This window comes from Mobula hypostoma, chromosome 20 (assembly GCF_963921235.1).
Source record: "Mobula hypostoma chromosome 20, sMobHyp1.1, whole genome shotgun sequence".
Lineage (NCBI taxonomy): Eukaryota > Metazoa > Chordata > Chondrichthyes > Myliobatiformes > Myliobatidae > Mobula > Mobula hypostoma.
In genome coordinates this window covers 2,389,919-2,416,981 of record NC_086116.1, presented here as the reverse complement: position 1 = coordinate 2,416,981, position 27,063 = coordinate 2,389,919, and the positions used below count along the sequence as shown (strand labels likewise).

Here is a 27,063-nt window from a genome sequence, read left to right as displayed (position 1 = left end):
CAGTCCCAACAGCAGACCGTAAATGTAAGATATTGAACCGTTGTCAAAAGGTTTCAGATTAAAAATTGTATCTATTATATTCTTATCTGGACTTGAAGGAAATGTATGTAATTGAGATCTTAAAAAATCTCTAATCTGTAAGTATGGAAAACAGTATTTGAAAGGTTAAATTTCAAAAAAGAAGTGAGATTTCCTCCATCAAACAAATCCTGAAATCATTTAATGCCCAATCTATCCCATTCTTTAAAAGCTAAGTCAATTACAGATGGTTTAAAAAAAGGTCTTTACTCTTTTTATAACATTCGCACACTGTTAAACATTGTTTTTACCCCCTCACAAAATGATCCTGAGTGCGTCATTTCCTTAGATGCTGAAAAAGCCTTTGACAGAGTTGAATGGCCTTACTTACTTAAGGTGCTTGAAATGTTCAATTTCAGCCCGAAATTTATATCCTGGATCAAATTGTTATATCATTCTCCTATAGTCCGTACTAACTCTTTAAGCTCACCTTTTTTCCCTCTTTTTCGAGGTACCAGACAAGGTTGTCCTCTTAGTCCTTTATTATTTGATATTGCATTAGAACCTCTTGCAATTGCTATTCGAGAATCTCCATATATTATTGGGATAACTCGGGGTTTAAAGTTCCATAAAGTATCACTCTATGCTGATGACTTACTTTTATATATTTCTAATCCTCAAAAATCTGTCCCTGCTGCTTTAGATTTATTAGCACAATTTAGTCTTTTTTCAGGTTATAAATTAAATCTCAGTAAGACTGAACTTTTCCCGATTAATAAGCAAGTTCCCTTATATCAGAATCTTCTGTTTAAATTGGTTAATAATCATTTTTCATATCTTGGGATTAAAATTACCTGTAAACATAAAGATTTCTTTAAGACTAATTTCCTACCCTTAATCGATCACATTACTCAACTTTCATTTAAATGGTCTCCATTTTATTTAACTTTGATTGGTCGTATTAATAGAAACATAGAAACATAGAAAATAGGTGCAGGAGTAGGCCACTCGGCCCTTCGAGCCTGCACCGCCATTTATTATGATCATGGCTGATCATCCAACTCAGAACCCAGCCTTCCCTCCATACCCCCTGACCCCTGTAGCCACAAGGGCCATATCTAACTCCCTCTTAAATATAGCCAATGAACTGGCCTCAACTGTTTCCTGTGGCAGAGAATTCGACAGATTCACCACTCTCTGTGTGAAGAAGTTTTTCCTAATCTCGGTCCTAAAAGGCTTCCCCTTTATCCTCAAACTGTGACCCCTTGTTCTGGACTTCCCCAACATCGGGAACAATCTTCCTGCATCTAGCCTGTCCAATCCCCTTAGGATTTTATACGTTTCAATCAGATCTCCCCTCAATCTTCTAAATTCCAACGAGTACAAGCCCAATTCATCCAGTCTTTCTTCATATGAAAGTCCTGCCATCCCAGGAATCAATCTGGTGAACCTTCTTTGTACTCTCTCTATGGCAAGGATGTCTTTCCTCAGATTAGGGGACCAAAACTGCACACAATACTCCAGGTGTGGTCTCACCAAGGCCTTGTACAACTGCAGTAGTACCTCCCTGCTCCTGTACTCGAATCCTCTCGCTATAAATGCCAGCATACCATTTGCCTTTTTCACCGCCTGCTGTACCTGCATGCCCACTTTCAATGACTGGTGTATAATGACACCCAGGTCTCGTTGCACCTCCCCTTTTCCTAATCGGCCACCATTCAGATAATAATCTGTTTTCCTATTTTTGCCACCAAAGTGGATAACTTCACATTTATCCACATTAAATTGCATCTGCCATGAATTTGCCCACTCACACAACCTATCCAAGTCACTCTGCATCCTCTTAGCATCCTCCTCACAGCTAACACTGCCACCCAGCTTTGTGTCATCCGCAAACTTGGAGATGCTGCATTCAATTCCTTCATCCAAGTCATTGATATATATTGTAAACAACTGGGGTCCCAGCACTGAGCCTTGCGGTACCACACTAGTCACCGCCTGCCATTCTGAAAAGGTCCCGTTTATTCCCACTCTTTGCTTCCTGTCTGCTAACCAATTCTCCATCCACATCAATACCTTACCCCCAATACCGTGTGCTTTAAGTTTGCACACTAATCTCCTGTGTGGGACCTTATCAAAAGCCTTTTGAAAATCCAAATATACCACATCCACTGGTTCTCCCCTATCCACTCTACTAGTTACATCCTCAAAAAATTCTATGAGATTCGTCAGACATGATTTTCCTTTCACAAATCCATGCTGACTTTGTCCGATGATTTCATCGCTTTCCAAATGTGCTGTTATCACATCTTTGCTAACTGACTCCAGCAGTTTCCACACCACCGACGTTAGGCTAACCGGTCTATAATTCCCCGGTTTCTCTCTCCCTCCTTTTTTAAAAAGTGGGGTTACATTAGCCACCCTCCAATCCTCAGGAACTAGTCCAGAATCTAACGAATTTTGAAAAATTATCACTAATGCATCCACTATTTCTTGGGCTACTTCCTTAAGCACTCTAGGATGCAGACCATCTGGCCCGGGGGATTTATCTGCCTTCAATCCCTTCAATTTACCTAACACCACTTCCCTACTAGCATATATTTCGCTCAGTTCCTCCATCTCACTGGACCCTCGGTCCCCTACTATTTCTGCTAGATTATTTATGTCCTCCTTAGTGAAGACAGAACCAAAGTAATTATTCAATTGGTCCGCCATGTCCTTGCTCCCCATAATCAATTCACCTGTTTCTGTCTGTAGGGGACCTACATTTGTCTTTACCAGTCTTTTCCTTTTTACATATCTATAAAAGCTTTTACAGTCAGTTTTTATGTTCCCTGCCAGTTTTCTCTCATAATCTTTTTTCCCCTTCCTAATTAAGCCCTTTGTCCTCCTCTGCTGAACTCTGAATTTCTCCCAGTCCTCAGGTGAGCCACTTTCTCTGGCTAATTTGTATGCTTCTTCTTTGGAATTGATACTATCCCTAATTTCTCTTGTCAACCACGGGTGCACTACCTTCCTTGATTTATTCTTTTGCCAAACTGGGATGAACAATTGTTGTAGTTCATCCATGCAACCTTTAAATGCTTGCCATTGCATATCCACCGTCAATCCTTTAAGTGTCATTTGCCAGTCTATCTTAGCTAATTCACGTCTCATACCTTCAAAGTTACCCCTCTTTAAGTTCAGAACCTTTGTTTCTGAATTAACTATGTCACTCTCCATCTTAATGAAGAATTCCACCATATTATGGTCACTCTTCCCCAAGGGGCCTCTCACGACAAGATTGCTAATTAACCCTTCCTCATTGCTCAAAACCCAGTCCAGAATAGCCTGCTCTCTAGTTGGTTCCTCGACATGTTGGTTCAAAAAACCATCCCGCATACATTCCAAGAAATCCTCTTCCTCAGCACCTTTACCAATTTGGTTCACCCAATCTACATGTAGATTGAAGTCACCCATTATAACTGCTGTTCCTTTATTGCACACATTTCTAATTTCTTGTTTAATACCATCTCCGACCTCACTACTACTGTTAGGTGGCCTGTACACAACTCCCACCAGCGTCTTCTGCCCCTTAGTGTTACGCAGCTCTACCCATATCGATTCCACATCTTCCCGGCTTATGTCCTTCCTTTCTATTGCGTTAATCTCTTCTTTAACCAGCAACGCCACCCCACCTCCCCTTCCTTCATGTCTATCCCTCCTGAATATTGAATATCCCTGAACGTTGAGCTCCCATCCTTGGTCACCCTGGAGCCATGTCTCTGTGATCCCAACTATATCATAATCATTAATAACAATCTGCACTTTCAATTCATCCACCTTATTACGAATGCTCCTTGCATTGACACACAAAGCCTTCAGGCGCTCTTTTACAACTCTCTTAGCCCTTGTACAATTATGTTGAAAAGTGGCCCTTTTTAATGCTTGCCCTGGATTTGTCGGCCTGCCACTTTTACTCTTCTCCTTAGTACTTTTTGCTTCTACCCTCATTTTACACCCCTCTGTCTCTCTGCACTGGTTCCCATCCCCCTGTTGTGAACTAACCTCCTCACGCCTAGCCTCTTTAATTTGATTCCCACCCCCCCAACCATTCTAGTTTAAAGTCACCTCAGTAGCCCTCGCTAATCTCCCTGCCAGGATATTCGTCCCCCTAGGATTCAAGTGTAACCCGTCCTTTTTGTACAGGTCACGCCTGCGCCAAAAGAGGTCCCAATGATCCAAAAACTTGAATCCCTGCCCCCTGCTCCAATCCCTCAGCCACGCATTTATCCTCCACCTCATCGCATTCGTACTCTCACTGTCGCGTGGCACAGGCAGTAATCCCGAGATTACTACCTTTGCGGTCCTTTTTCTCAACTCTCTTCCTAGCTCCCTATATTCTCCTTTCAGGACCTCATCCCTTTTCCTACCTATGTCATTGGTACCTATATGTACCACGACCTCTGGCTCCTCACCCTCCCACTTCAGGATATCTTGGACACGATCAGAAATATCCCGGACCCTGGCACCAGGGAGGCAGCTACCATACGGGTCTCTGGACTGCGTCCACAGAATCGCCTATCTGACCCCCTTACTATTGAGTCCCCTATCACAACTGCCCTCCTCTTCCTTGCCCTACCCTTCTGAGCTACAGGGCCAGACTCTGTTAAAATGTTTATTCTGCCAAAATTTTTATATGTATTTCAGGCACTACCGATTTTTGTTCCAAAATCCTTTTTTGATAAAGTTGACTCTAAAATTTCTTCATTTAATTGGCAAAATAAAAACCTGAGATTGGGTAAAATACATCTACAGAAAGCTAAGAGAGAAGGAGGTTTGGCATTACCTAACTTTAGATTCTATTATTGGGCAATTAATATTCGACACATGAAATTTTGGTTACTTGATCGAGATACACTATCCATTCCTAAATGGGTAGTATTGGAATTACAATCTGTTCAAGGTTATGCACTTGGCTCCATTTTAGGTTCCTTTTGATTTGAAACGCTACAAACTGGTTTGTAACCCGATAGTTAAATATACCTTATGTATTTGGTTTCAATCCGGAAAACTTTTTGATCTTAATCAGTTTGGGCTTGCGATTCCTATTTTAGGCAACCTATTCTTTCCTCCCTCTTCCATGGACCATGCCTTTCAAATTTGGAAGACTGATGGTATTTCACGGTTTTTGGATTTATTTTTAGATGGTTCCCTTATGTCTTTTGAACAATTATCTAACAAATATAACTTACCAAGAATACATTTTTTTAGATATCTCCAAGTTAGAAATTTCCTAAGTACTATACTCTCTCTCTTTCCGACGCTACCTCCTACATATATTTTAGATACTATAATTAACCTTAATCCATGTCAGAAAGGTGTAATGGCTATTATTTATAATACTATTATGAAATTTAGGAAAGCTTCATTCGATAAGATTAGCGCAAGCAACAGGAATTCTGCAGATGCTGGAAATTCAAGCAACACATATCAAAGTTGCTGGAGAATGCAGCAGGCCAGGCAGCATCTGTAGGAAGAGGTGCAGTCGACGTTTCAGGCCGAGACCCTTCGTCAGGACTAACTGAAGGAAGAGTGAGTAAGGGATTTGAAAGTTGGAGGGGGAGGGGGAGATCCAAAATGAGAGGAGAAGACAGGAGGGGGAGGGATAGAGCCGAGAGCTGGACAGGTGATAGGCAAAAGGGGATACGAGAGGATCATGGGACAGGAGGTCTGGGAAGAAAGACAAGTGGGGGGTGACCCAGAGGATGGGCAAGAGGTATATTCAGAGGGACAGAGGAAGAAAAAGGAGAGTGAGAGAAAGAATGTGTGCATAAAAATAAGTAACAGATGGGGTACGAGGGGGAGGTGGGGCCTTAGCGGAAATTAGAGAAGTCGATGTTCATGCCATCAGGTTGGAGGCTACCCAGACGGAATATAAGGTGTTGTTCCTCCAACCTGAGTGTGGCTTCATCTTTACAGTAGAGGAAACCGTGGATAGACATGTCAGAATGGGAATAGGATGTGGAATTAAAATGTGTGGCCACTGGGAGATCCTGCTTTCTCTGGCGGACAGAGTGTAGATGTTCAGCAAAGCGGTCTCCCAGTCTGCGTCGGGTCTCGCCAATATATAAAAGGCCACATCGAGAGCACCGGACGCAGTATATCACCCCAGTCGACTCACAGGTGAAGTGTTGCCTCACCTGGAAGGACTGTCTGGGGCCCTGAATGGTGGTAAGGGAGGAAGTGTAAGGGCATGTGTAGCGCTTGTTCCGCTTACACGGCTAAGTGCCAGGAGGAGATCAGTGGGGAAGGATGGGAGGGATGAATGGACAAGGGAGTTGCGTAGGGAGCGATCCCTGTGGAATGCAGGGAGAGTGGGGGAGGGAAAGATGTGCTTAGTGGTGGGATCCAGTTGGAGGTGGCGGAAGTTATGGAGAATAATATGTTGGGTTTTTGTTGGGTTTGTGGAACAATCTATGTTCCGTGCCTATTCTGGTATCTGTCCCCCACTTTTCCTTCGCTACATCGACGACTGCATTGGCGCTGCTTCCTGCACGCATGCAGAACTCGTTGACTTTATTAACTTTGCCTCCAACTTTCACCCTGCCCTCAAGTTTACCTGGTCCATTTCCGACACCTCCCTCCCCTTTCTAGATCTTTCTGTCTCTGTCTCTGGAGACAGCTTATCCACTGATGTCTACTATAAGCCTACTGACTCTCACAGCTATCTGGACTATTCCTCTTCTCACCCTGTCTCTTGCAAAAATGCTATCCCCTTCTCGCAATTCCTCCGTCTCCGCCGCATCTGCTCTCAGGATGAGGCTTTTCATTCTAGGACGAGGGAGATGTCTTCCTTTTTTAAAGAAAGGGGCTTCCCTTCCTCCACTATCAACTCTGCTCTTAAACGCATCTCCCCCATTTCACGTACATCTGCTCTCACTCCATTCTCCCGCCACCCCACTAGGAATAGGGTTCCCCTGGTCCTCACCTACCACCCCACCAGCCTCCGGGTCCAACATATTATTCTTCATAACTTCCGCCACCTCCAACGGGATCCCACCACTAAGCACATCTTTCCCTTCCCCCCTCTCTGCATTCCGCAGGGATCGCTCCCTATGCGACTCCCTTGTCCATTCGTCCCCCCCATCCCTCCCCACTGATCTCCCTCCTGTTACTTATCCGTGTAAGCGGAACAAGTGCTACACATGCCCTTACACTTCCTCCCTTAACACCATTCAGGGCCCCAAACAGTCCTTCCAGGTGAGGCAACACTTCACCTGTGAGTCGACTGGGGTGATGTACTGCGTCCGGTGCTCCCGATGTGGTCTTTTATATATTGGCGAGACCCGACACAGACTGGGAGACCGCTTTGCTGAACATCTACGCTCTGTCCGCCAGAGAAAGCAGGATCTCCCAGTGGCCACACATTTTAATTCCACATCCCATTCCCATTCTGACATGTCTACCCACGGCCTCCTCTACTGTAAAGATGAAGCCACACTCAGGTTGGAGGAACAACACCTTATATTCCGTCTGGGTAGCCTCTAACCTGATGGCATGAATATCGACTTCTCTAATTTCCGCTAAGGCCCCACCTCCCCCTCGTACCCCATCTGTTACTTATTTTTATGCACACATTCTTTCTCTCACTCTCCTTTTTCTCCCTCTGCCCCTCTGAATATACCTCTTGTCCATCCTCTGGGTCCCCGCCCCCCTTGTCTTTCTTCCCGGACCCCCTGTCCCATGATCCTCTCGTATCTCCTTTTGCCTATCACCTGTCCAGCTCTTGGCTCTATCCCTCCCCCTCCTGTCTTCTCCTATCATTTTGGATCTCCCCCTCCCCCTCCAACTTTCAAATCCCTTACTCACTCTTCCTTCAGTTAGTCCTGATGAAGGGTCTCGGCCTGAAACGTCGACTGCACCTCTTCCTAGAGATGCTGCCTGGCCTGCTGCGTTCACCAGCAACTTTGATGTGTGTTGTTCGATAAGATTAGGTCAGATTGGGAAAAGGAATTGGGCTTTATTATTTTGGCGGATGACTGGGCGCATATTTTACAACTAGTCAAACTTCCTCTATCTGTTCTAAACACTCCCTAATTCAATTTAAAGTTGTCCATAGAGCACACATGTCTAAAGATAAATTAGCTCATTTTTATTCTCATATTAACCCTCTTTGTGACAGATGTCATGGGGAGATAGCTTCCTTAACTCATATGTTTTGGTCCTGTCCTACTTTGGAAACTTTTTGGAAAGACATTTTTAATATTTCAAAGGTATTGAATATGGATATTTCTCCCCATCCTATTACTGCTATCTTTGGATTACCTAAAATTTCCAGTAATCTTTCCCCTTCAGCCCGTAGATTGATTGCATTTCTTACTTTAATGGCGAAAAGATGTATTTTACAACATTGGAAGGAGATTAATGCTCCAACTACGTTCTTTTGGTTTTCCCAGACAATACTATGTTTAAATTTGGAGAAAATTGGAAGTAATCTTTATGATTCTGCAGTTAAATTTGAACAGACCTGGAGATCTTTTATTCAACATTTTCATTTAATGTAACTTTTTTTCTCTCTCTGTCCATATTTACATTCCCTTCTTGCATTTTAACTGTTTTTAATGGAGGTCGGGTTTGAGGACATGATTGTTTTAAGTTGTTTAACTCTACTTGATAACTAGTTAGCCCATTGCTTTGCTCTGCTTTTTAGATTAGTTGCACGGTGAACACCTCCTTCAGTTAGTCCTGATGAAGGGTCTCGGCCTGAAACGTCGACTGCACCTCTTCCTAGAGATGCTGCCTGGCCTGCTGCGTTCACCAGCAACTTTTATGTGTGCTGTTTGTACTAACTTCTTTTTATGTGTCAATATCTCTTGTAAAGTTATATTGCAACAGTGTATCAGTGTATCAGTCTATATGGTTTACCTTTTGTGTACTAATTCAATAAAAAGATTTAAAAAGAAAAAAAACAATTAGAAAAGATGGGACTCGAGAGGGAGAATTTCAATACTGTAAACCAAAATGTATTCTAAACTGTAACCAAATCCTCAAAGTATGTTTGACCACCACATTGTCAGTTAGTTTATTTAAAGATAAAAGAAGTGAGGATCCAAGTAAAGAAATAATGGAAAGTTTCATAACAAGAGTTGACTTCCGAAGAGACCCATATAGGACAATTCTCGTGGTTAATGTAATATATCCAGAACGTAGTACTTCATATATTAACTGCCCAATAATATAACCTAAAATTGGGTAAGGCAAAGCCTCCATTCTGTTTGGTTTTTTTGAAGGTGAGCTTTATTTCTTCGAGGTCTTTTATTCTTCCATATATAGGAAGAATTGAATCCAAAGAGTCAAAAAAAGATTTAAGAATAAAAACAGGCACAGCTTGAAAAAGGTATATAAATTTAGGTAAGTTTAGGAATATTTAATTGGTCTAAAAAATTGTTCATTGCAGTATTATCTTTAACAAAATCGGAACTATACAGTTTAGAATAAAATTCTCTAAAAGTGTCATTTATTTCTAAATGGTCAATTGTCAAATCACCATTGGTTTTGCGAATTTCTTTAATTTGCCGTTTAGCTATAAAAGTCTTCAATTGATTAGCCAATGGTTTACCAGTTTTTTCTCCATGTATATAGAATTGGCTTCTATCTTTTAAAAGTTGGCTTTCAATTGTATACGTTATAAAGAAGATCATATTTAGTTTTAATTTCAATACATCTTTTGTATAGTTCAGGGTCTGGTGCCAAAACATATTTCTGGTCTAATTGTTTTAATTGATTAAATAAGTGAGTTGTCTCTTTATTAGCTTTTTTCTTAATATATGCAGTATAGGAGATAATTTGTCCTCTAATATATGACTTAAAAGTGTCCCAAATGATAAGACTAGAAGTCTCTTCCAAGGCATTTTCTTCAAAAAAAAGATAATTTGATTCTCCAGAAATTTTAGAAAGTCCTTATCAGATAATAAAGTTAAATTAAAATGCCAGGATCTGTTCATATTGGTGAAACCAGGAAGATTTAAAGATAGAAACACAGGAAAATGGTTGGATACAGCTATTTTTTTTATATTCAATGGATCGAACTAATGGAATCATTTTACTATCAATAAAAAAAAATCAATCCTGATATAGGAATGATGGACATGAGAGAAGAATGAATACTCCCTTTCTGCTGGGTGAAAAAAATGGCAGGCATCAACAATATCACATTTCATTAGAAAAGATTGAATAAATAAGGCTGATTAATTAGGTCTGGCTGATTTAGGAGAAGAACGATCTAATACTGGGTCTAGATAACAATTAAAAGCTCCTTCCATCACTAAAGAATAAAGACTCAAATTTGGCAGGAATGAAACGAAATGCTCAAAAAATCCTGGGTCATCCACATTAGCAAATACAATTAATTTATTATCTAGTTTGCCCAACACTATGATAAATCACCTATTAGGGTCAGAGACAACTTTATGTTGAACAAAAGACATTGTATTGTCTATAAAAATCGAAACCCCTGGAGATTTTGCTCTGAATGAAGAATGAAATTGTAAACCCCTCCACCAATTAAAAAGGTGTGTGTTGTCACTACATACATGCGTTTCTTATAGAAAAATAATGGGGCCCTTAACTTTTTAATATAAGCAAAAATCTTCTTCCATTTCACAGGATGATTTAACCCTTTCACATTAAAACTAAGTAAATTAATATTTCAATCCATTTTAAATACTAGTTAACAGAAGAGTTAAAAGATCTGACTATAAATTATTAGAACCAGAGAACGAACCATAAAATAAGGTACTCAAACAGAAAATTTGGATAGTAGCCCAACCCAGCTTCCAGAGAAAAAATAAAAAAGAAACCCCACCCTCCTCCCTCTCCCAAAGCCAAAAAGCTGGCCAAAGGACTGTCGGCATGCTAAACCCTAAAGACAACCCTTCCAAAGAAATCCTGCTGGCAAAACTCCAATCATTCAAGGTTATTATGTTCCTACCAAGAGAAAACAGACAAAATGAACTTAGATCAGAAATCCAAAACATAAGAGGATTCATTTTAACAATTTCAAAAAAAATATATAGAAAAACCTCAAAAAAAAGAGTAAAGTAATAAAAAATATCAAAGAAAATATCGAAAAGCAAGATATATAAACGGTCAAAATGTAAGTTTATTAAAAACTTATTCTATCCAACATTAAAAAGATAATTGCTCTTGTAAGAGATATAACGCAATTAATCTGCTTTCAAAAACTTCTGTGCATATTCAACCGATCCCAGCCATTTCTGCACACCATTTTTCTGAACGATTCTAAGACATGCGGGGAAGCAAAGGGAGGGCTTAAACCCTTTGTTATAAAGCAGCGACATAATCTCTTTATACTTGGCACGTTCAGCCATAACCTCCAGTGTATAATCTTCCACGAATCTGATCATCTTCCCATTGTAATCGATCATTCCTACTCGATGGGTATAACGGATTAAAAGCTCCGTAGTATGAAATTCATGAAAACATAAAATAACCAACCTAGGTCGCTCCCTCGACTTTGGTTTCGGGGCCAGTGACCAGTGGGCGCGGTCCAACTTGGGCACAGACGGCAATAAATCAGGGAATAGCTGCTTCAGAAAGCTTGCAAATATCTCCGTGGGATGGGCACCCTCAATTGATTCTTCAAGACCCAGAATACATAGATTGTTCCTCCTGCTTCTGCTTTCCAGGTTGGTAATCTTCTTTGTTAGTTTTTCATTAGATAATGATAATTTTTTGCAGAGCTTACTCGTGTCTTCTAAGTCCGCTTCCAGTATCAACAAAGTTTCTTTATTCTCCTTAATTTGCTTATCATGTTCGATTAGAGTTTGTTGAATAGTGTCCAGCTTGATGTTAGGATGTTGAAATTCCTCAGAAAGTTCTGTTCTTTGCTTTTTAAGAAAATCTCCAATTGATTCAAAGTGGTTGGAGAATCATCTTTTTCTTTTGCAGAGGCTTTAGTCTTTCTCAAAGACATAATAGAGCAATATTGAGATTTATAATAAGGTTTCAAAAACTGGTAGGAAACAAAAAGATAGATAAGGTAGGAGCAAGTTCAAAAAGATGTTACCCTATCGGCTGCCAGCAGGGCTCTCGTTACTTCTGTTTAAACGTACCATGGGTAACAGTAAAGAATCATATTCTGAAAGAATTAGAAAACTTTTATTTACAGTAATCAACAAACACGTCTTAATCCAGCCACGTGTTGGAACATTCTGGCAATCCCGCTCATGCTCAGTGCTCTGTCCAATCATGTACTGGCACATCATTGCTCGTGATATCATCAGATATGACATTAACAATCTGGTGGAACTGATAGCACAGAAGAAGGTTCTGTCTGGTAATTCAAAGCTCTGGCTAGTAACTGAAAGACAAAATCATAAGATAACAATGGAATATTTTAAGTTTAGTTTATTCTGTGATGTAAAAAGCTAGGCAAGATATTGCAATGATGAAACTAATTGATCATTATACTCCTCTCAAATTTCTTTATTTGGAAGGAAATCTGTCATCATTACATGCTGCATATAGTTTGATTTCAAAGCCATAGCAATGTAATTGACTGGGAAACTCTGAAGTAACCAGATATGTTGCTCATTTGTATCAAGTGGAAGGAGTATTGACATTAGTATTGGCTTTAGACACATCTAGCTGCATCAACCTAACAAAGTCTTCCTCATGAATAGTAAAGAAACTGGAAGTATTGTAATGATATATTACTTAGCAAGTAATATATTTCTGCCAAATTTCCAAAATCCTTCACTGTGGTTCCTTCATATGTCCTGTTTTAAGGACAGTACAATCGGGTACAGTTAGGAGAGGTTTTCCATAAGATTCCACAACATTGGTTCTTGGTGCCATAATGTCTTACAATATCAGGTTAAACAATGATTTAAAACCCAACCTCAGATGATTATTGCCTACTATCCTTGCTCAGCTGGTGAATCTGTAAACCTCTAGGATGAATACCATTTGGAAGAAGTGATGGTTGTAAGAACACAGTGATAATCTACTGTATGTGGACACCTCAATATCTAGCAAGAACATTTGGGGGTATTTAAAGAGGAAGTAAATATATTTTAAAAGATCCAGGAAGTTCGGCCCATGTTGGACTAGCACAGAAAAGTTGATGAGGTCCAGGAAGTTCAGTGTAATCATAGTGTTGATCAGCAGATCTGGCTTAAAGGATCAAGTGGCCTTCTTGTACTCCTATTTCCAAGAGTGGTTTGATAGTAGCAGCAGTAATTAAGATGGCCGTGTCTTGAAGCACACAGCTACAAACATTTTTACGGGGTTAACAGGTGAAAGGTTTTAGATGAACTTGTTCTTATGATATTTACAGATCCCTTAGTCCTCTTTCACCACTACTCTTATGGAGGATTTGAAGATATTTTACAATTTTTACACTTGTTTCTCATATTCTAAGATTCAGCCCATCGTGACTATGTGACATTTGTTTCAAGAAATGCCAAATTTCATATGTCTATTAGTATCTCTATATATCAACAGTACAAAATGCTCATTTTGTTCCTCACTTTGGACATCTTTTCAAGGCCAAGTAGTTAAGGTGATGGACTAGAAATCTATTTGAGTTCCTCTGCACAGGTTTGTATCCTGCTGCTATGAGGGCAAGGTATCTGACTGGATTACTGCTGTGTGTGTAACTTAATTAGAGAACACGTCTTATGAGGAAAGGTTATGAGCTAGGGCTTTTCTCTTTGGAGCAAATGAGAATGAGAGATGACTTGATAAAGGTGTATAAGATGATAAGAAGCATAGATAGAGTGGACAGCTAGTGCCTTTTTCCCAATGACTAATATGAGAGGATACAATTTTAAAGTGATTGGCAGAAAATACAGGGGTAGGTACTTTACACAGAGTAGTAAGTGCATGCAAAGCGTTGCCAGTGGTGGTAGTAGACGCAGATACATAAGGGACATTTAAGAGATTCTTAGACAGGCACATGGATAAAAGAAAAATGGAACACTGTAGGAGGGAAAGGGTAGACTGATCTTGGAGCAGGTTAAAAGATTGGCAAAACATAGTTGGCCAGAGGGCCTGTACTGTACTGTTCTATGTTATACAGTACTGTATGTTCAATAAGATCTCTGTTTTGTTCTTTATTTGCCCTTGCTATTCCTTGCAAATCATTTATTATTATCACAGAAGACCATGATTGCATGAACTTCCTCTGGGTGCTCCAGTTTCTTTCCACATTCCAAAGATGTTTGGATTAATTGGTCACATGGGCACAAGCTCATTGGGCCAGAAGAGCCTGTTAATGTGCTGTATCTCTCATCATCATCATCATCATCAGGTGTCGTGCCCAGTTTGAGCTTCGACTGCCATGGTCCGCACACTCCTGTATTGGGTCAAGTGGATCAATTCATTGATATTCAATTTCACTTCTCTGGCTTCTGTCTCCATCATTATTTGTCTTTGGGTTCCTCTTGCTTTCTTCCCTTTAATCTTTCCTATAATTACGGTGCATTCTAACTCCTCTTTCCTAATCACATGTCCAATGAAGTTATGTTGCCTTTTCATCATCTCATACATTATTTCTCTTATTGTGTTTGCTCTGTTCATGATATCCTCGTTAGCTATTCGTTTCATCCATGATATTCTTTGTATCCTCCTCAAAAACCACATCTCTGCTGCTTCAGTTTGTTTCCTCATGTTACTAGATATTATCCAACATTCTGAGCCATATAACATAACTGGATAAATGTAACAATTCAGTACTCTGAGGTGGGTTGTCATGCCTAGTTTAGTATTGGTCAGTATATTCTTCATTCTTGTAAAGGTGTCTTTCGCCATCCCTATTCTTCTTTTGATGTCCATGTCGCACCTGCCATCTGATGTCACCCAGCTTCCTAAGTAGCAAAAGTTCTGCAATTGTTTTATGTCTTCCCCGTTTATTCTCAGCCTGCAGATAGGATTCTCCTTCTTTTTGGATATCACCATACATTCTGTCTTTTTGCAATTGATAGACAGACCTATTTTTGCACTTTCTTCGCCAACTATATAACCATATATCCATATAACAATTACAGCATGGAAACAGGCCATCTTGGCCCTTCTAGTCCGTGCCGAACTTTTACTCTCACCTAGTTCCACCGACCTGCATTCAGCCCATAACCCTCCATTCCTTTCCTGTCCATATATCTGTCCAATTTAACTTTAAACGACAACATCGAACCTGCCTCAACCACTTCTGCTGGAAGCTTGTTCCACACAGCTACCACTCTCTGAGTAAAGAAGATCCCCCTCATGTTACCCCTAAACTTTTGCCCTTTAAATCTCAGCTCATGTCCTCTTGTTTGAATCTCCCTCACTCTCAATGGAAAAAGCCTATCCAAGTCAAGTCTATCAATCCCCCTCATAATTTTAAACACCTCTATCAAGTCCCCCTCAACCTTCTACGTTCCAAAGAATAAAGACTTAACTTGTTCAACCTTTCTCTGTAACTTAGGAGATGAAACCCAGGCAACATTTTAGTAAATCTTCTCTGTACTCACTCAATTTTATTGAAACAACGAAATCCTGGAATATTTAGTTGCCAATCACACCCCTCCCGCAACTACGTTTCACTAATAGCTACAACATCATATTTCCAGGTATCAATCCATGCTTTAAGCTCATCCACCTTTCTTACAATGTTCCAAGCATTAAAATAGATGCATTTAAGAAACTCTCCACCTCTTACTCTCTGTTTATCCTTAATGGAGCAAACAACTTTGTTATCTTTTTCTTCCTTGTCGTATATATTAATGATCTGGATGATGGGGTGGTAAATTGGATTAGTAAGTATGCAGATGATACTAAAATAGGTGGCGTTGTGAATAATGAAGTAGATTTTCAAAGCTTGCAGAGAGATTTAGGCCAGTTGGAAGATGGCAGATGGAGTTTAATGCTGAAAAATGTGAGGTGCTACATTTTGGTAGGACTAATCAAAATAGAACATACATGGTAAATGGTAGGGCATTGAAGAATGCTGTAGAACAGGGGGATCTAGGAATAATGGTGCATAGTTCCCTGAAGGTGGAATGTCATGTGGATAGGGTGGTGAAGAAAGCTTTTGGTATGCTGGCCTTTATTAATCAGAGCATTGGAATATATATATATATATTAAGTTTTGTAGTTCATCCTCTGTACTTGCAATTAACGTAGTGTCATCCGCATATCTGAAATTATTGACATTTTCACCACCAACTTTGATTCCCAAGATGTCTCTTATTTTTTGTAATATTGTTTCACTGTACACATTAAATAAATCAGGGGAGAAAACACACTCTTGTCTAACACCTCTCTTGATTTTCGTAAACTGACTCACTTCTCCATCTATTCTTACAGTGGCAGTTTGTTCCCAGTACAGATTTCTGACTTGACGGAGGACTTTCGAATCTAGATCTAGAGTTTCCTGTAATATTTCAAATAACTTATTGTGCTTCACTTTGTCAAATGCTTTTGTGTAGTCGATAAAACAAACAAACAAATCTTTTTGCACTTGAATAGCTCTTTTTGATAGTATCCTTAACATCAATATTGCTTTTCTTCACAAAACCATATTGTTCTTTACCTATTTCAGCTTGTCCCTTACCTTTAGCTCTTGTCATCAAAATTCTTAGGCTACATCCACACTAGACCAGATAAATCGTTAACCGAAGCTTTTTCTTTTCGTTTTGACCCTCCATCCACACTGAAACGGTGTTTTCCTCCCCTGAAAATGGAGCTTTTGTAAAACACTCTCCAGAGTGTTTAAATCTGAAAATGCCGGTTGGGCGTTCTAGTGTGTATGGGGTAACCCGCTAATTTTAAAAACACTGTCATGACGTGCCGGAACAAATGGTGGCAGCAGCACGGCATTTCATTGTTTTCTTGAACGCAACCTCCAACCCCATAACAACAGTATCTGACAATAGATGTGTAACAGAAGTATCTTGGTGATATGACTCATTAAACTTATGGTGCTATGTAATTCTCATTCTATTGCTCCAGGTTTTTTAGGAAGAGTGATAAATACTGATTTTTTCATCTCTTCTGGCATTATTCCAGTCTCATAAATGTCATTGATTAAATCAGTAAGTTTTTCAATTCCATAATCTTCAAGGGTGATAATTTGTTCTATTACTAATTCATCAGGACCTGCTGCCTTTCCTTTCTTCATCTTATATATTGCATTACAAACTTCAGATTTTAAAATACTTGGACCTTCAATGTTTTTCTTAATTTCTGTTTTTTTGCCACGATTGTCTTCAAACAATTCCTGAATATACTCAGTTCATGTGTTCATAATCTCATCTTTTTCCATTATAATGGTACCGTCCTTTACTTTCAAACATCCACCTGAAGAACAGAGGAGCTTTATACCAGTGATATTCTTGATTTGTTGGTGTAACCTTTTTGGATCAGTAATAGGGACTACTAGAGTGCCACATTCCCGGTTTAACCATTCTTCTTTGGCTTTTTGACATAAGCTTTCAACTTTTTTATCTAAGAACTTATATTCTATAGGATTTGCTTTCTTCTGTCTTCTTTCTTCCATTAGATTTTTGATTTCATCTGTCATCCATTTATTCCTTGTGCTTTTTTCTTTTTTAGGAATCACTGACTTTGCTGATTCTACCAAGGCATCCTTTAGAGACTTAAACTTCATTTCTACATGATTGCTATCATCTTCAACAGATTCTTATTTCTAGACTTTGAAATCTATTCCTTACTTCAATTGTAAATTTTTGTCTTGATTTTTCTTCTTTAATTAATTGCGAGTAGTCAAGGGATTGTTCAGGTTTTTGCTTCTTTAGTTTTTTAAGTTTTACTTTTACATAACATACTACTGGGTTATGGTCACTATTGCAGTCTGCACCTGGACATGTTTTGCATGGAGTCACTAAGTTTCTAAATCTTTGGTTTATAGTAATAAAGTCAGTTTGATTTCTAGTGTTGTTACCTGGACTTTTCCAGGTCCACAAGCGTCTTGGAGGGTTTTTAAAGTAGGTATTCGTAATGACCTGATTATTCATTTTTCACCATTCTACCCATTTCTCACCTCTTTCATTTCTTTCCCCAGTCCAAATTTTCCTATGGTATTTGCATCAGCACCTTGTTCTACTTTAGCATTTAGATCTCCCATGACAATAACAATATAACCATATAACCATATAACAATTACAGCATGGAAACAGGCAATCTCAGCCCTTCTAGTCCGTGCTGAATGCTTACTCTCACTTAGTCCCACCGACCTGCACTCAGCCCATAACCCGCCATTCCTTTCCTGTCCATATAGCTATCCAATTTTACTTTAAATGACAATATCGAGCCTGCCTCTACCACTTCTGCTGGAAGTTTGTTCCACACAGCTACCACTCTGAGTAAAGAGGTTCCCCCTCATGTTACCCCTAAACTTTTGCCCCCAGCTCTCAACTCATGTCCTTGTGTTTGAATCTCCCCACTCTCAATGGAAAAAGCCTATCCACGTCAACTCTATCTATCCTCCTCATAATTTTAAATACCTCCATCAAGTCCCCCCTCAACCTTCTACGCTCCAATGAATAAAGACCCAACTTGTTCAACCTTTCTCTGTAACTTAGGTGCTGAAATCCAGGTAACGTTCTAGTAACTCTCCTCTGTACTCTCTCTCTTTTGTTGACATCTTTCCTATAATTCGGTGACCAGAACTGTACACAATACTCCAAATTTGGCCTCACCAGTGCCTTATACAATTTTAACATTACATCCCAACTCCTATGCTCAATGCTCTGATTAATAAAGGCCAGCATACCAAAAGCTTTCTTCACCACCCTATCCACATGAGATACCACCTTCAGGGAACTATGCACCATTATTCCTAGATCCCTCTGTTCTGCTGCATTCTTCAATGCCCTACCATTTACCACGTATGTCCTATTTTGATTAGTCCTACCAAAATGTAGCACCTCACACTTATCAGCATTAAACTCCATTTGCCATCTTTCAGCCCACTCTTCTAACTGGCCTAAATCTCTCTGCAAGCTTTGAAAGCCTACTTCATTATCCACAATGCCACCTATCTTAGTATCATCTGCATACTTACTAATCCAATTTACCACTCCATCATCCAGATCATTAATGTATATGACAAGCAACATTGGACCCAGTACACATCCCTGAGGCACACCACCAGTCACTGGCCTCCAACCTGACAAGCAATTATCCACCACCACTCTCTAGCGTCTCCCATCCAGCCACTGTTGAATCCATTTTACTACTTCAATATTAATACCTAACGATTGAACCTTCCTAACTAACCTTCCATGTGGAACCTTGTCAAAAGCCTTTCTGAAGTCCATATAGACAACATCCACCCTTGTCAACTTTCCTGGTAACCTCTTCAAAAAAAAATTCAATAAGATTTGTCAAACTTGACTTTCCACGCATAAATTCCATGTTGACTGTTCCTAATCAGACCCTGTCTATCCAGATAATTATATATACCATCTCTAAGAATACTTTCCATTAATTTACCCACCACTGATGTCAAACCTACAGGCCGATAATTGCTAGATTTACTCTTACAACCCTTTTTAAACAATGAAACAATATGAGCAATACGCCAATCCTCCGGTACCATCCCCGGTTTTAATGACATTTGAAATATTTCTGTCAGAGCCCCTGCTATTTCTATACTAACTTCCCTCAGGGTCCTAGGGAATATCCTGTCAGGACCTGGAGACTTATCCACTTTTATATTCCTTAAAAGCACCAATACTTCCTCTTCTTTAATCGTCATAATTTCCATAACTTCCCTACCTGTTTCCCTTACCTTACACAATTCAATATCCTTCTCCTTAGTGAATACCGAAAAGAAATCGTTCAAAATCTCCCCCATCTGTTTTGGTTCCACACATAGCTGTCCACTCTGATTCTCTAAGGGACCAATTTTATCCCTCACTATCCTTTTGCTGTTAATATAACTGTAGAAACCCTCTGGATTTATTTTCACCTTACCTGCCAAAGCAACCTCTTATCTTCTTTTAGTTTTTCTAATTTCTTTCTTGAGATTTCTAATATTTTGAGATTTGTATCCATTCTTTGGTTGTTCAAGCTCTTCATAGAATTTATCTATATCCTCATTTGTTCCATCTGTTGTTGGTGCATATATCTATATAATTGCTAAATCAAATGGTTGTCCTCCGAATCTAACAAGGAGCACTCTTTCTGATATTGCCCGATGTCCTAAAACACTTTTTGCCATGTTTTCATCCATAAGAATTCCTACTCCATTAGTATGGGATGTTCCACAAGAATAAATTAGTGTCTTATTTCTACTCTGACATGTTCCAGCACCTATCCAACAAACTTCGCTAATCCCCAATATATCAATATTTAGTCGTTCCATTTCATTTATCACGCTACCATTCCGGGTCAGAGCGGCCCTGGGAGCAATGAATGACTAAGGGGTAATTCGGCTTTTCCCAAAGCTCTGAAAGTCCCCAATCAGAGCCTCATCACCGGTTGCAGTTTAGAGTCATACCCAGGACCAGATGTATCTTTAAATAATTAAAATAAAAAGTCCCCTTGTTCTATTTTACATTTGCCACCTATTTTTTGTTCTCTCTGTTGGTTCTGATTCATCCTACTCATTAATTCCTTTGTCATCTTGGAAGCTTCCGTTTGTACTTGTGGGAATGTACCTGGAATATATCTACGTTGCCTCTAGCCCGTAATATCAAATAATTTATTTTTCATTTTTTATTTTGTACCTTACAACCAACTGTCCAGATATATTTTGCATATTCTCTCTGTGTAGAGGGAAAGTCAGGTAGTTGGATAAAGTAGAACGTGCTGTAAATACCTACTAAGTTTGACAGTGACTGGGTGGAAGAAACAGATTTGAAGTTTCAGGTAGATAACCTTTCTTCAGAAAATCATTGTCCTGAAAGATTAGCAATGTCTCTCTGTCCACTGACCTGACATTCTAAATATCTTTGATATTTTGTATCTTCATTTCATATCTTCAGTGCCTGTGTTTTGCTTTTTGACTTAATTACGGCACCCTTGTCTTTCAAAATTTAATACTTGTAGTATGTTCAAAATTATGTCTTGCTGGAAATATTTGAGTGAATATATACCCCAAAATTATTTATGCTGGGATGTCTGCCTGCGATTAGATCTGGTGCAAGTTCAGTTATTTATTTCACCTGAAATGGAGGCGAATGGCTGTGAAGGATAGAGATAAGTTTCTGATATTTTACAGCTTTTAAACAGATTGAGTTAATTTAGGTACGTTTAATAATTTTAGGAACGCTCTAATGTTTTAAAGGTTTTTCAATGTAAAGTTTCCATATAGGTCTTCAATTGTAAAATCATGTTAGATCCAATGAAATTGAAAATGTATGCATTGGTAAATAATGCTATTTAAATTAACAACATGTATAGCATTTATGATTAATTTAGGAAGTCATTCTGTGAGATGGAACTTCGTTGCAAAGAATGTTGCTTTTATTTTTTTAGACACCCATGCCCAAGAAAACAAGAAAAGACAAATTAAAGTTGAAGGAACTTCTGGATGACATTCTCAATAACCCAGTCCTTAAAATGGACCCATCAGCACAAAGGTAGATAAGAAATCTCATCATTAGGGGTCGTAATCTTCTTCAATTGCTGTTTAATTATTGATTGCTTTCATTCTGGTATCACTGTTGTTTCTTTCCTATAGTAATCTTTTTTTTACAATCTTGTTCAACCTTTCTTCTTTTTCCCTTCCTTTAGTCTTGGTTCAGTGAAAAATATGGAAGGGCAAACAGAACAGCACCAGGCAAACCTAAAATGATTAGGTGTTATAGAGTCATAGAAAAGTACAGCACAGAAACAAGCCCTTTGGCCTATCTTATCTGTGCCAAACTATTTGAATTGCCTAATCCTATCAACCTGTACTAGGACCATAGACCTCCATATCCCTACCACCCAGATATCTATCCACATTCCTCTTACATATTGAAATTGAGCTTGCATACATCACTTGCACAGGCAGCTCAATCCACACTCTTATGACTCTTTGAATGAAGATGTTACCCCTCATGTTCCCCTTAAACTTTTCATCTATCACCCTGAATCTATCACCTCCAGTTATAGTCCCACTCAACCTCAGTGGAAAAAGTCTGCTTGCATCTATCTATACTCCTCATAATGTTTTATACTTCTATTAAATCTCCCCTCAACCTTCTACATTCCAAGGAATAAAGTCCTAATCTATTCAATCTTTGTTCATAACTCAGATCCTCCAATCCCAGCAACATCCTTGTAAATTTTTTCTGTACTCTTTCAACCTTACTTACATCTTTCCTGTAAGTAGGTGACACAATTCTCCAAATTAGGCCTCACCAACGTCTTATACAACTTCAACGTAACATCCCATCTTCTGTACCTAGTACTTTGATTAATGAAGGCCAATGTGCCAAAATCTTTCTCTTTGACCCTATCTACCCATGATGCCACTTTAATTTACCAGGATGTATTCCCTAACCTGGTTGATCCTACTGAAGTGCAACACCTCATACTTGTCTGTATTAAATTCCATCTGCCATTTTCAGACCATTTTTCCAGCTGGTCCAGATCCCGCTGTAAGCACTGCTCTGATAGACTTCCTCCCTGTCCTCTACATCCCCAATCTTAGTGTCATCTCCAAATTTGCTGATCCAGTTAACCACATTATCATCCAGACCATTGATGTACAGTAGATGACAAACAACAATGAAAGCAGCAACTATCCCTATGACACTCTACTAGTCACAGGCTTCCTGTCAGAAAGGCAACCATCTACTACCACTTTCAGGATTCTTCCACAAAGCCAATGTCTTATCTAATTTACTGCCTCATCTTGACTTTTGTGACCAATCTCCCAAGCAGGACCTTGTCAAATGCTTTGCTAAAGTCCATGTAGACAACATCCCATGCCTTGCCTTAATCACCTTTCTTGGTAACTTCCTTGAAAAACCTGTTAAGGTTGGTTAGACATGACCTACCACACACAAAGCCATGCTGACTAACCTTAATCAGTCCATGGCTATCAAAATACTCATATATCTGGTCTCTTATAATACCTTTCAATAACTTTCCCTGTTACCGATGTCAGGCTCACCGGCTTACAATTTCCTCGTTTATTTTTAAAAGCTTTATTAAATAGGCCGGTTAGCCTAACGTCGGTGGTGGGGAAACTGCTGGAGTCAGTTATCAAGGATGTGATAACAGCACATTTGGAAAGCGGTGAAATGATTGGACAAAGTCAGCATGGATTTGTGAAAGGAAAATCATGTCTGATGAATCTCATAGAATTTTTTGAGGATGTAACTAGTAGAGTGGATAGGGGAGAACCAGTGGATGTGGTATATTTGGATTTTCAAAAGGCTTTTGACAAGGTCCCACACAGGAGATTAGTGTGCAAACTTAAAGCACACGGTATTGGGGGTAAGGTATTGGTGTGGGTGGAGAATTGGTTAGCAGACAGGAAGCAAAGAGTGGGAATAAACGGGACCTTTTCAGAATGGCAGGCGGTGACTAGTGGGGTACCGCAAGGCTCAGTGCTGGGACCCCAGTTGTTTACAATATATATTAATGACTTGGATGAGGGAATTAAATGCAGCATCTCCAAGTTTGCGGATGACACGAAGCTGGGTGGCAGTGTTAGCAGTGAGGAGGATGCTAAGAGGATGCAGGGTGACTTGGATAGGTTGGGTGAGTGGGCAAACTCATGGCAGATGCAATTTAATGTGGATAAATGTGAAGTTATCCACTTTGGTGGCAAAAATAGGAAAACAGATTATTATCTGAATGGTGGCCGATTAGGAAAAGGGGAGGTGCAACGAGACCTGGGTGTCATTATACACCAGTCATTGAAAGTGGGCATGCAGGTACAGCAGGCGGTGAAAAAGGCGAACGGTATGCTGGCATTTATAGCGAGAGGATTCGAGTACAGGAGCAGGGAGGTACTACTGCAGTTGTACAAGGCCTTGGTGAGACCACACCTGGAGTATTGTGTGCAGTTTTGGTCCCCTAATCTGAGGAAAGACATCTTTGCCATAGAGGGAGTACAAAGAAGGTTCACCAGATTGATTCCTGGGATGGCAGGTCTTTCATATGAAGAAAGACTGGATGAACTGGGCTTGTACTCGTTGGAATTTAGAAGATTGAGGGGGGATCTGATTGAAACGTATAAGATCCTAAAGGGATTGGACAGGCTAGATGCGGGAAGATTGTTCCCGATGTTGGGGAGGTCCAGAACGAGGGGTCACAGTTTGAGGATAGAGGGGAAGCCTTTTAGGACCGAGATTAGGAAAAACTTCTTCACACAGAGAGTGGTGAATCTGTGGAATTCTCTGCCACAGCAAACTGTTGAGGCCAGTTCATTAGCTATGTTTAAAAGGATGTTAGATATGGCCCTTGTGGCTACAGGGGTCAGGGGGTATGGAGGGAAGGCTGGGTTCTGAGTTGGATGATCAGCCATGATCATAATAAATGGCAGTGCAGGCTCGAAGGGCCGAATGGCCTACTCCTGCACCTATTTTCTATGTTTCTATGTTTCTATGTAAATAGCGGAACAACTTTAGCTATCCTCCAATCCTCAGTACCTTGCCTGTTGCTAAGGATGATTTAAATATCTCTGCTAGGGGCCCTGCAATTTCTCACTTGCCTCCCACAGGTTCTGAGGGAACACCTTGTCAGGCCTTGGTGATTTATCCACCCTAATTTGCCTCAAGACAGCAAACATCTCCTCTGTAATCTGTATAGGGTCCATGAACTTGCCCCTGCTTTGCCTCACTTCTATAGACTCTGTGTCCATCTCCTGAGTAAATACAGATGCAAAAAATCCACTTAAGATCTCCCCCATCTCTCTTTGCTCCATGCATGGATTACCATTCTGATCTTCCAGAGGACCAATTTTATCCCTTGCAATTCTTTTGTTCTCAAAATATCTGTGGAATCCCTTAGGATTCTCCTTCACCTTGTCGGCTAGGGCAAGCTTATCCCTTTTAGTCCTCCTGATTTCTTTCTTAAAGTATTCCCTTGTGCTTCTTACACTCCATAAGTACCTCATTTGTTCCTACCTGTCTGTACCTGCTATGCACCTCCTTTTTTTTCTTAACCATGGCCTCAGTATCTCTTGAAAACCAAGGTTCCCTAAACCTGCTATCTTTACTGTTTATTCTGACAGGTACATGCAGGTTTTATACTCTCAAAATTTCACTTTTGAAGGCCTTCCACCTACCAAGAACATCTTTGCCAGAAACCAGCTTGCCCCAGTCCATACCTGCCGATCCTTTCTCCAATCTAGAATCTCAAAACATAGACCAGACCTATCTTTTTCCATATTTACTTTGAAACTAATGGCATTGTGATCACTGGATGTGAAATGTTCCCCTGCAGAAACTTTTGTCATCCGCCCTGTCTCATTCCCTAACAGCAGATCAAGTATTGTGTATTTTCTTTTTGGAACTTCTACATTCTGATTAAGGAAACTTTCCTTAACACATTTGACAAACTCTATCCTATCTAGTCTTTTTATATTATGGGAGTCTCAGTTAATATGTGGAGAGTTAAAATCACCTACTATAACAGCCTTGTGTTTCTTGCAGCAGTCAGTGATCTCTCTACAAATTTGTTCCTCTAAATACCATGGACTGTTGGGTTGTCTGTAATAAGATATAGCCCCATTAAGATGGTCATACCTTTCTTATTCCTCAGTTCCACCCATAACTCCTTACTAGACAAATTCTCCAGTTTGTCCTGACTGAGCACTGGCGTGACATTTTCCCTGGCTGGTAACACCACCCTCGTCCTTTAATCACTTCCACTCTGTCATGTCTAAAACAATGGAATCCCGGAACATTGAGCTGTCAGTCCTGCCCCTCCTGCAACCAAGTCTCACAAATCATAATTTCATGTGTTGATCTACGACCTGAGTTTCTTTGCCTTTCCTATAATACCTCTTGCATTGAAATATATGCAGCTGAAGACATTAGTCACATCATGCTCAACCCTTTGATTCCTGACTTTGCCTGAAGTCTTAACAGCATCTACTTTACAGCCTCTCCACTATCTGTTCTGGCACTCTGTTCCCATCCCCCTGCAATTCTAGTTTAAACTCCTCCCCCTGTGAAGCACAAGTAAACCTTCCCACTTGGATGTTAGACTCCTCCAGGTCAGTTGCAAACCATCTTTTCTATACAGGTCTCACCTTCCCTGGAAGAGAGCCTAATGATCCAAAAATCTGATGCCCTCCCTCTTACACCAACTCCTTAGCCAAGTGTTAAACTGTATAATCTTCTTATTTCTGGCCTCACTAGCATATGGCACGGGTAGTAATCCTGAGATCACAACCTAGGAGATCCTGCCCTTTGACTTAGCATCTAACTCCCTGAACTCACTGTGCAGAACCTTGTCACTCATCCTACCCATGTCATTGGTACCTACATGGACCACAACCTCTGGCTGTTCACCCTCCCACTTAAGAATGCTGAGGACTTGATCCAAGATTTCCTGGATCCTGGCACCCAGGGGGCAACTACCACCCGGGAATCTTGTTCTCATCCACAGAACCTCCTTTCAGTTCCCCTAATGAATCCCCTATCTCCACACCTCTTCTTCTCCCTTCTCTACTATGTTCCAGAGACCTGACATCTGAGACTTTACTCTGTTAGGTCATCCTTCGCAACAGTATCCAAAGTGATATACCTGTCATTGAGGGGGGTGGCCACAGGGGTACTCTGCACTGGCTGTTTAACCCTTTCCCCTTTCTGACTGTCACCCAGTTTCCTGTGTCCTGCACCTTGGGTGTAACTACCTCTCCATATGTCCTAACTATCATCCCCTCAGCTTCCCGAATGTTCCGGAGCTCATCCAGTTTCAGCTTCAACTTCTTAATGGTGAGTGTTAAAAGCTGCAGCTGGATGCACAGGTGTCATGGTCAGGGACACTGGAGATCTCCTTACCTTCCCACATCCCGCAAGAGTAGCATTGAGCTATCCTGTCTGGAATCTCTACTGTTCTAACTCAGCAAATATAAAGAAG

At 40.1% G+C, this 27,063-nt stretch overlaps 1 protein-coding gene across 1 annotated transcript in view; it reads left to right on the top strand.

Annotated features, from left to right (window-relative positions):
* LOC134359153 (cilia- and flagella-associated protein 54-like) overlaps positions 1 to 27,063 on the top strand; it is a 510,505-nt gene that overhangs the window by 216,065 nt on the left and 267,377 nt on the right. The window contains exon 33 of the mRNA XM_063072102.1: positions 21,511 to 21,614. Coding sequence (XP_062928172.1) covers positions 21,511 to 21,614 — 104 coding nt within the window. The remainder of the gene's footprint in view (positions 1 to 21,510; positions 21,615 to 27,063) is intronic.